This window comes from Falco peregrinus, chromosome 1, assembly GCF_023634155.1.
Source record: "Falco peregrinus isolate bFalPer1 chromosome 1, bFalPer1.pri, whole genome shotgun sequence".
NCBI lineage: Eukaryota > Metazoa > Chordata > Aves > Falconiformes > Falconidae > Falco > Falco peregrinus.
In genome coordinates, this window is record NC_073721.1 from 38,744,653 (window position 1) to 38,759,671 (window position 15,019).

General features: G+C 44.5%; 1 protein-coding gene across 16 annotated transcripts in view; it reads left to right on the forward strand.

The window, feature by feature from the left end:
* Nucleotides 1-15,019, forward strand: part of CAMK2G (calcium/calmodulin dependent protein kinase II gamma) — a 121,701-nt gene that overhangs the window by 53,930 nt on the left and 52,752 nt on the right. For all 16 annotated transcript variants that reach the window (XM_055796934.1, XM_055796885.1, XM_055797070.1 and 13 more), the window contains one exon: nucleotides 1,210-1,269. In XM_055796934.1, the coding sequence (XP_055652909.1) occupies nucleotides 1,210-1,269 (60 nt within the window). The remainder of the gene's footprint in view (nucleotides 1-1,209; nucleotides 1,270-15,019) is intronic.

The following is a 15,019-nucleotide window of genomic DNA, read 5'->3' on the forward strand; positions in this document are numbered from 1 at the left end:
AGGGTCACGCTTACTCCTGTGGAGAAGACTTGTGTATCACAGGGGGTGCAGAGAAGGTGTGTTTTCAAGGCTGTCTGCCAAAGATCTGCTACAGAAGAAGTATCAAGAGCAGGCAGGGACTGCTGCTTCCCCTTGCTATATTCTTTCCATGGCTGGACTGGGGAGGAAGGGCAGTCCTTGCTGCTTGCCTCATTCTAGGCATCTGCATCCCCAAAAGTCGAGAGTTTAGCAGATGCCAGTGCTGCCTAAATGGCTTGCCTCCCTCGCATCCTTTCAGCAGATCTGTGCTTGTCCAATGTGAGCATTTCGTTTGCGAGGATGGGGGCTTTGTAGTGAAAGTTCAGGACTCAGTCCTTGCTGTAGTGAAAGATCTCCTGGCTGACCCTCAGTGGCTAAAAGCCCCGCTGCTTTTTGGCTGAGGTGATCACAGTTGCTTTAGCTCCCTCTCCATCCGTGGCGCTCATGTGTGTTACATTCCTAGGGAGGAGAAACCATTTGTTACTCTTCTTGATATTTTTTCCTTTAATCCAGAGGACAGTTGTGATGGAACAGACGTTGCCTTTGGGCTGGAATAAGCATGCTTAGCGTTTGGGCAGAAATGCTTGCTTGGAGATCTCAGAGTGCTTGATCAGCATTTCGCCAGCGTGTCCATCCACGGGTACTGAAGTATGGTTACCTTTACAGTTCACTGGAGCTGGCGGAGTTCCCTACTTCATGTGATGGCCGTGCACTAGCAGGAGCTGTGTATTTCTCCCTCTGACTCTGTCCTTCCTCCCCAGTGCTTCTCTGGAATGCAATCAGGTCCTTTTCCTATTTCATGTGGACTATTTTTTCAGAAACTTTTTCTCCTCCTCTCCAGCCTTGGAGAAGGGGGAAAGTCTCAGAAGGGGTGTCACTGGAGGTGCCTTTGGCATATCTGTGAGACTGAGGGAAGAGCAGCATCTCTGACTCTGCGGCTACTCACTTGGAATCCAGGGAGGGAATACCAGTTTAGTGCTACCCTGTAGCAGGAGTGGAGGTCCTCTTGCAGCCCCAGCTGCATCGCCCTCGCCTGAAACGGCTGTGAGGTTCTGGGAGACAGTTATGTTCTAGCAAATCCCACCTCTCTGGACATCTGCTGGGTCACTGTGCTCCTTTCTCTGTTGAATATGAACAAAAGCTTAGTTCAGAGTTGCGGTACTTAATGCCTTGTTTCTTATTCTCTTTCAGATCACCAGAAACTGGAACGTGAAGCTCGAATCTGTCGACTTCTAAAGCATCCAAATATTGGTAAACCTCCTTGGGCTCAGAGGGATGGGGGTGAGAGAGAAGTAGTGTGTCTCATCTAGCACGCTGTCAGAGGGCAGATGTATTCTGAATGTTCACCACAACTTGTCAAACTTCCCTGTTGAAATCACCTCGTTTTCTCTCTTTGACAAATTCTGCGTATGACTCTGTCCCATTCCTTAGCATCCTGGCCCAGGTGTTCACCAAACTCTGCTGTGGTCCCGTGTGCTCGCCCATGCAGAGCTGTCCCTGCTTATTGGGTGCTGCATGACTTGTCTGTTCATTTGACATTCAGCAATGGGAGTGGGCTGTTGTGTTTGTTTTCCCCGCACCTGTCTTCTGTTTCCCCTTTTTGGCACTTGTTAATATATACGTTTAAATGCTGTATTCAGTGACGTGCCCAGAGTTAAAGGAGGGTGGGCTAATATGTCAGCTCTTCTCATTACAGTGGCCACTTACTCCAAAAACAAGAGACCAAAAAGAAATTGCCCATTTTGGCAGTGGGGGGAAAAAAAAAAAAAAAAAAAAAAAAAAAAGGAGGAGGAAAAAAGGAAAAAGGAGGGAAAAAAAAGTAAAGGGAATAGTGGAATAGTTTTGTCTAGGAAAATAGGAAGAGGCAAAAGAAGGCACAACTCTGAACCAAAACTACGTTATTTAATGAAATGTAGAGAAAGGATATGGATTTTTATATAGTTCTGTAGCTCCACTATGAAGTTTGTCATATGGTTTCTTTTAGAGAAATCGCATGTTGCTGGAAGTTTCTTTGAGCAAAAACTTTGGACCATTAATAATCCCCTTTTTAGATCTTTAAACAAATAAAGCCTCTAGGATCCTAGCTAAGGTCTAATTCGAGTTAATTTATTTAAGAAAACATTAAGAAATACCAAACTGCTGCCTTCAACCAAGCCACTGTTAAATATCCCTGTCTGGGAAAGCTGTGATGCATTACATTGTCTGTCTTCTGCGTAACCCTGTGTGTCAGTGTAGGTGATGTTTTAAGGACATCTGTCTGGTCTCCTGGCTTTCAGCTTTGTAATCAGTTGCTCCTACCCTCTGAAACCCTGGGAGGGGAAAGGTGCCCCACAGCATACCCTGTGGACTAGCACCTGCAGCCTGTCCCATATGTGATGAAGAAGCAGTTTCCACAAGCTCAGGACCTCACAAAATGCCAAGCCACCTTAGTAGCAGCTCTTCAGCAGAAAGAGCTTTGTTGCATCTGAGTGTAGTTGTGGAGGTATGACATAAAGAGTAGTGGTGGCCACCTGCTACAGTCATTTGCACTGATAAATATATTGGTCGGTAAATGTATTGCTTGGCAATATTCAGAATGACTAAAACTCGTATTAGCTAGTTACTGAGCTTCGTTTGCCCCATAAGTCTTGTTGCCTTGGTTTAGTCACTTTTTACTTTGGCCTTACCTTCGCTGTCATCATCTCTTCTTTTTATCATTTCTTACACCTTTTCTTGCCAAGCCTCTCACAGAGTAACTCTTATACACAAGAGGAAAACCAAAACGGGAGACATACCGCATTCCTGGTTCAATTCTGCAGCTTGTGCCTCATCCATGATGAGTGGCAGCGCATGTCTCCTGTTGTATTGTGATTCGGAAAAGACTGTTTGGGGGAATGGCGGTGGTTCTTGCATTTTCTACAGAGTATTTCCTCTGCCTAGAAAGAACAGGTTTGGGTTTTTTTAAGATAAAGAGACTAGTCATTTTAAACTCAACGGGTGGTCGCAAATAGCAATAAAGGAATTAAGTTTTATGCCTACAACACAGAATCAAAGTGTGTGGAATAAAACCTCAGGAAGTCATACAGTCCATTCAGCAGTCCTGTGAAAACTTTTCGTACCTGGCTGATTCCAGGCATGTTTGTTCTTAAAAACCTTTAATGCTTCCACAGCCCCTAGTGGCAGTCTTTCAAATGCTTAAGTTTTCTGTCAGACATTAGAAAAACCATACTCTGCTGCTAGCTTAGCTCGTTGTTTCTAGTTATATCCAGAGTATATGTGGAAAGTAGTTTTCCTTTCTTGTAACACTCTTTTACATATTTGAAGACTGTTATCATGTCTCTTTTTAGTCATCTTTTTCTTCAGACTAAACAAACCCAATTCTTTCAATCTTTTCTCATACGTCATGTTTTCTAGACTCCTAGTCTTTTTTTTCTTTCTGTTTTTTTTTTCTCCTTTCTTTTTTTTCTTCCCCCTCCCCTTTTTTCTTTTGCTGGACTTTCTCCAGTTGCTTCATATCTCTCTAGAAATGTGATGCCCAAAAGTGGACATAAGATTCTAACTAAGGCCATGTCAGTGCTGACTGGGGAGGAAGAATTGCTTTACCTGTCCTACCAAAGATACTCTCGTTCTGTATATCAGCCTGTGAAACTTGCCATTTAAATGCCATTTAAATATTTTGTTGATGCACAGTTGCTTTCTGACGCATTATTTCTCCAGACTTTCTGCAGAACTTCTGGCAAGCAAATAATTTTTCCATCTTGTGTAGATGAGGATTCCTGTCAAAGCGTACATTACATTTGTCTTTATTAAAACAAAGAGAGAGATATCTACTCTGTGGGCTCCCCCCAGATTTCTCAAGACCATTTTGATTTATCTTCTGATAGTATAATAGGGTTGCAACTCCCCCCACAGTAATGTGATTTTTGATAGCAATGGCATATCTATTGTATCAGGTAGATACTTAATAACACTGTTGAATACTTTTGGACTCTGGACAGACTCCTGAAGATATCACTTGTTGCATTGTTCCAGTTTGACAGTGATCAATTTTGAGTATATTTTTTCAATGAGTTGTATACACCATTACAAGCTAGTTCTGAATATGCATTTTTTCTAAATTGCTTATGGAAATAGCATGTCAGCTGCTGTCAGAGGCCTTGCTGAAGTCCAGATGCTGCATGCGTTGCTGCTTCCTATTCCTGGGTCTTGTTACCTTGTCATCAAAGGGAAACATGTTGTCCTGATCCAGCAGTAGTTTTTTTCCTTGAAATGTGTATTAGCAGTTAGTAATCACCTAGTTACTGCCATTCGATGTTGTAAACTCTCCTAGATGAATACTTGGTGCGATGCCTCACCAAGCCCAGTGTGAGCTATCCTAGGAACACTGCAGCAATCCTGAAGAATTCTGCAGATTTTGCACTTGCTTTAATTTCCCCATTAAATCTTGTTGTTACTATTTTTGTTGCAAACTACGTTGCAGCATGTCCTGCTCTTTCTATGGTGACCTGAGCCTCTAGTGAGTCCGGGCAGAGTATTGAAAGTTAGGACCCTGTGAGGTGGGCTGCTTTTCTTTCCTGCCTATACAGAGCATATAAAGCAAACCTGTCGTTGAATTTGTGGTTCTTACTCGTTTGCTGCAAGACAGTTGATTCTGCTGTGGAGATTCTGAATGGCCACACGATGACCGTAACACTACGATAAAATAAAGGTTACTCTAGGTACAAAATAGTGGTGATATGTCCTTTGGCTGTTGCTTTTTGTGAAATGACGGCTTTCTGAGTTACCATAACAGGCTTTCATCAAACCTTAGCCCTAATTATAGGCTATTGCTCTGTAATTGGGTGTTTGGCTTGTCTTTAGGTGCACGTTATGGCCAAGGTAATCACAGTGGAGTAATCCTTGTAAAAGCTTAGTGTTGCAGTAAGGTTTTTTTAGTCTGGACAGGAGAAAGTTGACTCGAGGCAATTTTCTGATTTCTGACTCACGGAATGTACCGTGTTCTCATTGCAAACCGTCCATTTGAATGTGCCATTACACCTGGTTGCCTCTGACTTCAGTTCAGTAGAAGAAGGGCTTCTTTCCCTAACTTTCAACTTGTTGGGGTTTTTTCCCCCCTCTTGATAACTTTATAGCATATTGTGGATTCTGGTCCAGAGAAACCACGTGCCAGCCCTGGTCACCAAATACAGCAGAACTGGATGGAGATCCATCAGTGATCTGTTCACTCCACCTTGTTTTAAAGGCAGAAAAGATGCACCCATTACGGAGGATGCGGGAGTGTTAAAGAGAGGCAGAAGGCAACATCATTAAAACCCCACTGTCAGTAAGCAGATAAAATGCCTGTGGAAGTTGGCAAGAGACACGGCTCTATGGGGAATTCCACTTCTTGAACAACGTACTGTTCCAGCAATTCACTTACTTATAAATCTTGCAGGCATTTGACACGGTTGTATTTGGGAACATCTAGAAGCGAGTGATAAAGCTTTCTTCTTGGTCCCTGTTTTGCAGGAAAGAAGCAGGTTTTTATAACACGTTCATAGCTCTGACCGTTCATGCGCAGGCCCTTTCCTGATTGTGCCACTGAAGCTTGTGCAATGGCTAAGATAAAATAACCCTCGCCATTGCCTTCTGCTCCGTGTAGAGCTAAACTTGCCGTCTGTTGAAATACTGACTCTTTCTTACTGGAACAGCTCTTTTGGTCTGCTGCTTAGTTCAGTCAGTCAGTATATTTGATTTTTAAGTCCTGTAGTTTATTCACTACATAGGGATTCTGTTGTGGAGAATTCCGTTTTCTCCCATGCTTGCTGCTACCCATCAAATATTAGAGCAGTGACGGGGCTGGGAACCCCGGTGTCCTCCTGCAGGCTTGTTCAGTGCAGCTGGGAAGTTCAGCACAGTGCCGAATGTGACCTTTCCTGTCCTAAGACTCCCAAAGCAATAATGATGCAAAAATTTTGGTAAAAATCCTCATTCATAGTTTTCAAAACTCCTTAGCGTTCCTGTGTTCTCCTACAAGAGTAGGATTTGTGGCTTGTTCAGCGTACCGTGAAGTCTGTGCCGTGCATGGATTTTGTTTACTGTGTTAGGTGTTGCCCTCCTACTTCTAAATTTTCTTTGCTACGCGGTATAAATATGTGCTTCCTCTTTGGATCTGTTACCAAATGATCTCTCCTCTTTCTTATATAATTTTAACCCGACAGTACAAAAGTAGTTCTTGAGTATCTTTTGTTTGTAGTTCAAACTGAGCACTTCTGGTTGGTTGTGTCCCAGCTCATGGCAGGATTTGCTGTGAAGAGCCTTGTGCACTTAGGTCTAGAATAATTAAAAATAGTGATTTTAAGAGAGGCTGGTGGTAGCCCAAGAGCCAGAGCCAAATGCTCTTTCTGATTTCTGCCTTCATATCCTTTGCTGAACTGCTTCAGAATTAATTTCTTTGAGGGAATTTATAGCAGTAGTGAAACGCTGTCCTCAGCATCTATCAGAATTATTGCTTTTTCAGGGTTTTCCTGCTTCTGACTTTCTCTCCAAAATGCACTTGCACCTGAATTCTTTTTATTTTAACTTCTATCTGTTGGCTTCTCTCAGGATAAACCAGAAGTTTGGACACGTCCTTATTTAACATGGAGAGAAGACGGTATAGAAATCTCCTGTGAATTAGAAGAATTTCTTTTGACCCAGTTCAGTTTTATTTCCTTTGACAAGTGGTGTGTCCTCCTAGTACCTCTGTCTCGTGGGAGTGATTTTGATGGATGTGTATAAAAAAAGGTCTCCTGTTTGTGTGCCCTTAAATGATGGTTACGATCAAGGTGCAGATTGCTGCAAGGACCAAGAAGGATGCTGTGCTTCTGCGTGCAGCCCAGCTGGAGAATCCCACAGTGCTCATAACTAACCTGGGTGGGAAATGGGGTGCATTGATCGTGTCTGCAGACCTAATACTGGGTTTATTGTCCTAGCAGTATCAGCTGCAACTGAAGGTTCGCTCCTTCTTCATTTTAAGATGCTACTCTTGGTAAGCAGGCCCTCACTTTTCCCCCCCTGCTGCTACTTGGAATGTTTTCTTATCACCTTTTCCTTAACAAGAGATTTGAATTGCTTCCTTAGTGAACAAGGGGGAAAAAAAGTAGGCTGTGTTTTGCTGTAAACAGCACATTTCCTTGTTTTCATTTGGCTGCAGACATCCAGACTGCCTTTGCAATTGGGACAGAAAGGATGTTATGCACAAAGAATAGTTAAAATGCTGGGGATTCTCCAGTGGTTTGGCTGTGCTTGCTGTCCTGTGGAAACTCAGTGGTTTCCAAGTAGGATGCTCCCATGCCTGGCCTGCTCTTTAAAGCTGCTGTCCCGCAATTTCTATATTCCTGTAATTTTAAGAAAAATGTTTCTCCATAATCACCCTCAATTTGGGAATGGAGTAACAATTGCATTTTCTTCCTTGCCAGGGAATATATTTATTTTGTGTGACTTCGTGTTCTGTACTAGAGAGGGATTTGGATTTTGTTGTTCATCTCTTCAGCTGTGAGATTTATCTGTATGCAAGCAATCCCTTAAAAAAAATTATAAATAGTGGGATGATGGCCAGACTTGGTGCAGTCAGACTCAAAGGTACTGCAAAAGTTGGCGAATTCCCTTAATTTTCTTTCCCCCTGTTTCTGATTACAACGGCGTTGAGGAAATGGAAGGAGCCTCCTTTGAGGTTTCCCTTGCCAGAGCTCTGAACAGAACAGGGGGAAGCTGCGCTCTGGTGCAATCCTGCAGGCACAGCCTGCGTTTTGAACAGAGCTTCCCTTGTGGCAGCATTTAGTGAGTGTCCTGGGCGATGTGAGAAAGGAGTTGTGAAAATTGGGTGAAGGCAGCAAGGCTGGGGGGATGTCAGGCAGAACACCTGCCTGCATGGACGGGAGCGATGCTGTGCAACACCAAAGGCTGATTTGGCCCTGATGGCAGCAATGTGTGTAGCAAAGCTGCAGAGTCTGAGCCCCTAGAATTTGTCATGACCTCTACCTTTATTTTGTTAATTCTAATAGAGAGGGTGTTCTCTGTGCGTTTTCTCTGACATACTGATAAAGTTGGCTTGTTATTATTTTGGGTTTTTTTTAGAAAAAGCTCTCATATAATGCTAGTGGTTATCAACAGTACTTTGCTTATCTGGTATGTGGATTATCGGAAATTATTAATAACAATTCTGGATGGCTGTGATTGCACTGTTATCAGGAAAGTAGGAAATATTCCTGCTAATGCACTCTTTTGGCTCATGTAATGTTTAAGTAGGGCATACTAAGTGTCGTGTGTCACGCACTGAACTTCAGCCTTTCAATACAGACATCGCAAAATTCAAGGAGAAATAACATTTACTTGGCACTGAAACGTATTTTAAAAAATACTTTGTGGTTGTTTTTTTTTAAAAAAAACTTTTTGGGTTTTACCTCTGCAGAAGGACCAGTTTCTTAACAGGAAAGATACTGTTCTCCCTTCAGCTTCTTTCTAGGCTGTGAATTTCTGTGCCTAAGGGAATTCCCTCTGCCTTGGCACCATGTATGGCAGAAAAGGCACTGCTTTTACTTCATTTTTTAGGGCCAGAGTGTTATAAAGGTTACAGTAAGAACAATGGTGTGGGGGAAAACCCCCACCTCTGTGTGCATGTGTGCCTTTTCCTGCTCCCTTCAGACTGTTCCTTGTCTCTTTGCAGAGCCTGCAGCAGCTCGGTTCTGCTTGAACCCGAGTGGAGTGTTAACAAGCCCTTCTTCTCTTCCATTTTCTGGAGCTTTAAAACTGCAATCGGTGTGAAATGCTGCGGGCTTGGGGAGTTTGCAGCAAGCTAGTTTATATCCAGCATACTGTAACCTCTCTGTGTCAGATTTGGAAGGAGGAGGAGGAGGGAAAGAGTCGACGTTCCGAAGGGACTGGTTAACAGCAGCATGCTGTGTCCTGTTAGCTAACTGTCCTGCTGCTTTAGTTACTGCTCTAACAAAGCTGGTCATTAGCCTCTGGAACAGATGATTTCTAGAGGATTATTTGCATTACACAATTCAATGCTTTTTAATAGAAAATTTTTAATTAAAAGGAGAGTCCTTTTGGAAGCAGCCTGAGCAGCTGCAGCTGAATTCTGCGTGTTTAATGTAACTAGAGAAACAGCTGGGGTGGGAGCTGAGCACCCAGCTCACAGGCAGTCACAGGTTGGTGGTGGCTCCTGGTGGGACAGGCATCCTGAGTGATGGCAAACCGCGCGGAAAGCGGCCTGGTGCATGGCCAGGCTCGGAGGTGGCCGGACAATTCCCATCTTGGCTGCCCAGGCTGGTGAGCAGCTGGGGAAGTGCAGAGTGGGTGGTAGCCATCTGCATCAGATCACTTCTCACATGTGCTGCAGTGGATGATAGTGCTCAGTTTGCAGTTTGCCGGGCCGTGTGTATTTGTATCTATAGTTTCAACATCTCCTGGCATGTTGGAGAGTATCTTATGGAAGAGGGCATCAGGCAGCTTTTAATCTCCAGTTTTATTCTGATGCTTCTGGCGTGCACTGTCCCTTGAAATACGCCCCTCCTGGTATCTTTTACCTCCTCCCTTTCTCCATGATAGAGGCAAATGTTTGATGTCAGGTTGGAAAGTGCTGAGAAGTGAAGCTGTGGCTGTTTCTAATGAGTGGCTGACCTTTAAGTAGTGTTGTTCAGTCCAGAAGATCCCAGAGCACTTTTGAGTTTGCACTACTAAGGCTGTGTGAAAGAGTTACTGTGTTCAATTACCATGACCCAGGAGGCAGCCAGAAATCTCTCTTGCCTTGTATTGGCTGTGCTGCAGGTACTGCAACACAGGCAACTTAATCTGAGAGCCCCAGGTATTATATAATGACAGCGCACGATGTGTGTTGGTGCAGAGGTAGTTGGCTAAGTGTCCTTTACGTTCCCATAATAACCAAGTGCTTTACACTTAGAAACACGGGCAAACCTAGATTTAGCAGACAAATCACCCTACCCTGTAGCTTTGACACCATCCCTAAAGACACACAAAGGCCACTGGTACGTGGGAGCAAGCATATTTCAGCCCATGTTACCTTTTCTGAAGCAGAGGTGGGTAATTGCAAAGCGAAGATGCTGGGAATTATCCCAGGAAATTCTTCTTTTGGTTGTGTACTTGCCTTTTGCTGTGGCATCGGTAACTACTTTGCCTGCAGAGATGTACTTGCGGCGGGTTGCCAAAACTCATCCTGTGTTAGAGCAGCGTGCCTGCCCCAGCCATGGGCTGCGTCCCCGGGCAGCTCTGCTCCCATTTGCTGTGGATGTGGGATACAGGGAAGTGTTCATCCTGGGCCATATGTGGCGGGCACGTAAATGCTCCTGTCTGTTACGCTTGACTTAAGAGTAAAACAATAATCATACTCGGCACACTGGGCAGAGCGGAGATAAGGTGTGGGTCATCTAGGCTAGGCATAACCTGTGTTTATGACACCAGTATCCATTGCCCTTTTACATGTGACCTTTTAAAAATGAGGTGCCTGTTGCTTTTCAATGTTTTTTTTTATGTTCCTGTAGTTCAGGTTCACTTTTACAAAAATTTAAAGGTCTTTTCTGATTCCCTCATGATTCACTTCAAGTTCTGCATTCACTGAGCCTTGCTTTGTGTGACTCAGCAGCAATTTGCATTGGTTGTTAGACTGATGCAGTTTGTTGTGAGGGAGACTTTCTCTACGCTCAGTTGCTTTGTATCACGCTCGGGCATCAGAGAGCTGTGGCTGCATGTACAGGGTCGCTTTATTCGGGCAGGGAGTGCAAACCACGTGGTATGACTGTTACTGTATTGCTGTTTCTCAATAAAATGCTTCATTTTCTGTAGTTAATATCATAGCTTATTTATATGATTTCTTTCTAAAATAAATTCTGTATATGCAGAAGGATTTTGAAACACTTTGAAGTATCAGCTTGAGGTTTTGTTCTTGAGGCAAGATTTCCAGCGAGGCTCTGAAGACAGCAGGCAGAGAAAAGGAATATTCACAGCAGGTGTTCTTAGAAAGTGCTTGAACTCCTGGTACCCAGCTGCCGTTAGGTTCAGTAACCGCAGCACGTCCCCTTGAGCCACTTGCTGTGGATCAGGCTCTTTGCAAATGCTCTGGATTGCATTAGGGCCTCGGACCTGATGCACACACCCCCACAAGACAAAAAATAATGTGTGTAACTTGCATCAGGCGATGCAGAGGGTCTGAGTTTCTGGGGAAAGGGAGTGGTTTGGTCTCACTGTTTTTCTGTTGTTAGTTATTTTTCCAAAAGGCCAGCTTTGTGGGAGATGCTTCCCATACAGGTAAGACCAGTTCACATAGGATGAGGCTGGAGAGGAGACCAAGGGAAGAAAAGGGTGCTTAAAGCAGTTAGCTAGGTTGTGCCTTGTCTGTAGCAGTGCATCACAGCTCTTGAACCGCGCAGACTGACAGGTGTGCATTTAAAACTGGAGGGAGAGTTTTAGGTAGCAGTCTCTGCTTACCCTCCGTGGAGTACCACTACAGTGCCAGATTCAGGACTATTTATGAACAAAGTTGGGCTTTTCTTTGCGTCTTGCTGAGTGCACTGTGTCATCAAGATGCTGTGCAGAAACTCCTGCCTATTCCTCCCAGGCTCTGTGTGCTTCTTGGAGATCTCATCCGAGTGGTGATGCAGTTTCTGCTGACGGACCAGCTGCGATGGTTGCAGAAGATGTTTCCACCTAACAGTCTGTAACTGATTCTGCTCCTTTCGATAGCATTTGTTCTGGCATCGCTTACTGGTGCTGTGTTTTTTTAATTATTTCTGAAGTTATCTGTAGGACTTGACAGTCTTACAAAATTAAACGTGCTTGTGAACTCTACGAGCCCTCTGCTCTTTGTGTGGATGGGACTTTTTTCTGCGCTCTGACCAAAACCTTGGGTCAAGTCTTTCACCATACCCTGTAACTGATTTAGCGCCTCATTGTCTGACTTGCTTCTGTTTTCTTTCTCACTCCCCTCTCCTCGTCTGCTCTTGCTAACCATTGCAGTGCGTGCTCTTTCATCCATCAGAGACCTTCGACACGGGAACAGCCATCAGCGATCCTGGCTGTGCGTGCTGTTGGCAGGGACAGATTTCCTACATCTGTAAGGATCCCTGTGTTAAGAGTTTGGCTAGGAAGGAAATATGGTTTGAATCACTGCTTCTGGGCAACAGGATCAGTTAATAGAAATCATCCACCTCGTCTCCTGGTGAAAATAGTGAGATCAAGTTCCTTGGCAGGTGCTGGACTTGTTTGCAGTTTGATCGCGTTTTGGGAGACCCTGTGTTGCTGTTGTGCAACTTCCCTGTTGCTGCGACTTGCGATTCTTCTTGTGATGTGCATTTGCTGCACCAGACGTGGATGTCGCTGCTCCCCTGATGAGAGCAAATAAAAGGGTTCTGTGATATTTTTGAAGAGAAGGTTAACTGGATAAATACTTTTCTCTTTAAATCTCCATTTTTCTTATCACAGATAGTCAGGTTTTGGGAATCCTTTACCTTCCAGCATCTACATATGATTGTATTTTTTACCCTGTTGTGTCAGCAGGTTACATGGGTCTGAGCAGCCTGCTCAGCTGCTTGGTTGAAGCTGAACTTGTAGTCATGGAGATGTTAGATGGTGTGTCAGGACCAGCAGCCTGTGGAACAAATAGGCTCTCCTTTTCATGGGAAGAAGTCTGAAACCGAGCCCCGCCCAGTGGGTTCCTGTAACCTGCTCTTGGAACTGGATCTTGGAACTTCCCCATTTGGGAACCTGTGTCCTGCCTTCACTTGGAGGGCACTCGCACAGGACATCTATAAAGCAAAGAGGGCTTTACACTGTCTGGAAGGTGGAGGTATCAGATGGAATCTGACCTTTGTGTATCTTTAAGATGAATATTAACATATTGTGCGTCGTATTTATGAACCAAAGCAGAGAGGAGGCCAAAAAACTTCTAAAATGTTTTTATTCTTGACATCAGCTAAAGGTGGTGGAGTTATTTCTGAATATACACCATTTCACAGGCTGGCTGAATGGCTTTGGAAAAAGCAGATCATGTTTTTAAGCTGGCAGTCACTGGTAGTTAGCACTGCATTAGAAAGCAGAGCGTTGTAACTTGTGTGTCAGCAGAATGAACCGTGGCATCAGAGCTGCCAATGGCAGTATCCTTGCTGGTCAGGAAGGCTCTTGTGGCTCTGCAGGAGGGTCGGTAAGCAAAATGTTAGGGTGAAAGGGTGCTGGGTGCTCTTGCTGTTCTGCTACAGGATATTGCTTTTGTTTCTTCCCATCAGCATCGGTATGAAGCAGGTGTGGACCAGAATTGAAAGTCACGAGGGTTTTGGTATAGTCAGACTTTTCTTAATCCTTTTTGATTCCTCTCATTGCTGCCCCCCTCCACACTTTACGCCTAATGTTTTGAGCTGTTGCTAATTATCCCTGTGCAGGGTGGTGGGGTCACTGTCATCTTTCCTATAGCTTTACAGGGTTTGGCTGTTCTGTCGTTACTCCCTGAGCTTTGTTACCTCAGCAGATTAAATCCAGGGCAGATTTTGTGCCAGCATCGCTCTGGGCCGTTGCAAGGAGGCAGCTCCCTTGTTAAGTTAATGACCTGCGTCCTGCCTCCGAAGTCCTTCTTTTGCTGTGCAGCCCTAGGGTGATGTACGGTGTCAGTATTTATGAACTGTCTCTGTCCTCCTGTCATGCTTCTTCACCTAAGGACGCAAATAGTGTTTTACTGTCCTTGAAGGCTCTTTTTGCTGCCTCTGTCAGTCTCTGCCAGCTGAGTTGCTACTTCCTTCCCTTTTCATGACGTATCTGACAACATTGCTTTTCTCAGGACAAAGAAATAGCACCAATCAGCTCATTTATGTTTCATTTTCTGGTGTAATTTGCTGCCCACATCTTTGCGTCAGTTTACTGTTCAGTGTTTTTTACTTCTACCTGCAGACGTGTTTGCTGGTCCCTTTCCGTGGCCACTGCTCTGAGCTAACTGGTGGCTGCACTCCCTCTCTGTCAGGTTTTCATTCATGCTGCTCTCCTCCCTGCTTGGTCTTGCTTGCAGCACTTTGGTGACCTTTCAGGTGCCAGAGGAAGGAGAATGCTTTTTCGTGCCCACTGAGCATCACCACACGTGACCTTATTAGCATATTCAGCTTTCCTTGAAGTTTCTCCATCTGTTCCCTCTTCATAAGGTCTCTGCACACACTTTTGCCCATGTCCTGGGCATCAGCTTTTCTTCATGTGCCTGTCTCCTACGTTCACCTCAAATAGTCTTGTGCACTGCAGTGAAAAGTGCCCTGTACTGGGAATCCAAGTGTCTGTTTCAGCCACTTCCTATCTTGTTTCCAGCCTTGAATGGAGATCTTTTCTCCTAGGAAACGCCCTTCTTCTTGCTTGCGTTGTTTTAATGCCACCTCTGCTGGTTTCTGCCAAGTGCTCAAGAGGCAAGTTTTCTTGTAAACACCAAGTTGTATTGCAATCAAGTTATTACAAAGCCAACTAAAATTGCTTACTTGGAAAAAAATTCTTTTTTTGCAGTGGATAGTTTGAGGAACGCAGTTCTTAAAGGTGATGTGCTTCTGTCTTCATGCTGTAGGAACAGCATGTTGCACCTGAAACACCTGCTCTACTGGTAGTCTTAACTATCCTCGTTTGTTTGCAGCGTTATGCTGGGTGGAGTGCTCCTCCCAAACCCCTGTGGTTAGGTGTGGTGGAAGTGCTAGGGAAAGGAAATTGGTCAAGGGGCCAGCTCAGATAGCTTGTGGGTAAAGGCAGGAAAAATATAAGAACGTACAGGCAGAAAGAATAAGAATTGAATCCTTTTAGGAGGAGTACTGGCAGTGGTCTCTGCACATCCACGCTACTCTCAGTTTTGAGTTGGTGTGTGTTTGCGTGCACATGGAAGGGTACCTTAGCAGAGGAGAGTTGCAAGGAGGATTAGAGGAGAGCATTGGGAACATTTGCAAAAGCAGTTCCATATGAGGTAGGAGCGTGTGCCAAGTGCTAGTTTGAAACGTTCCCAAGACGGTGATGGTAGCTGACGCCATCCACCAGT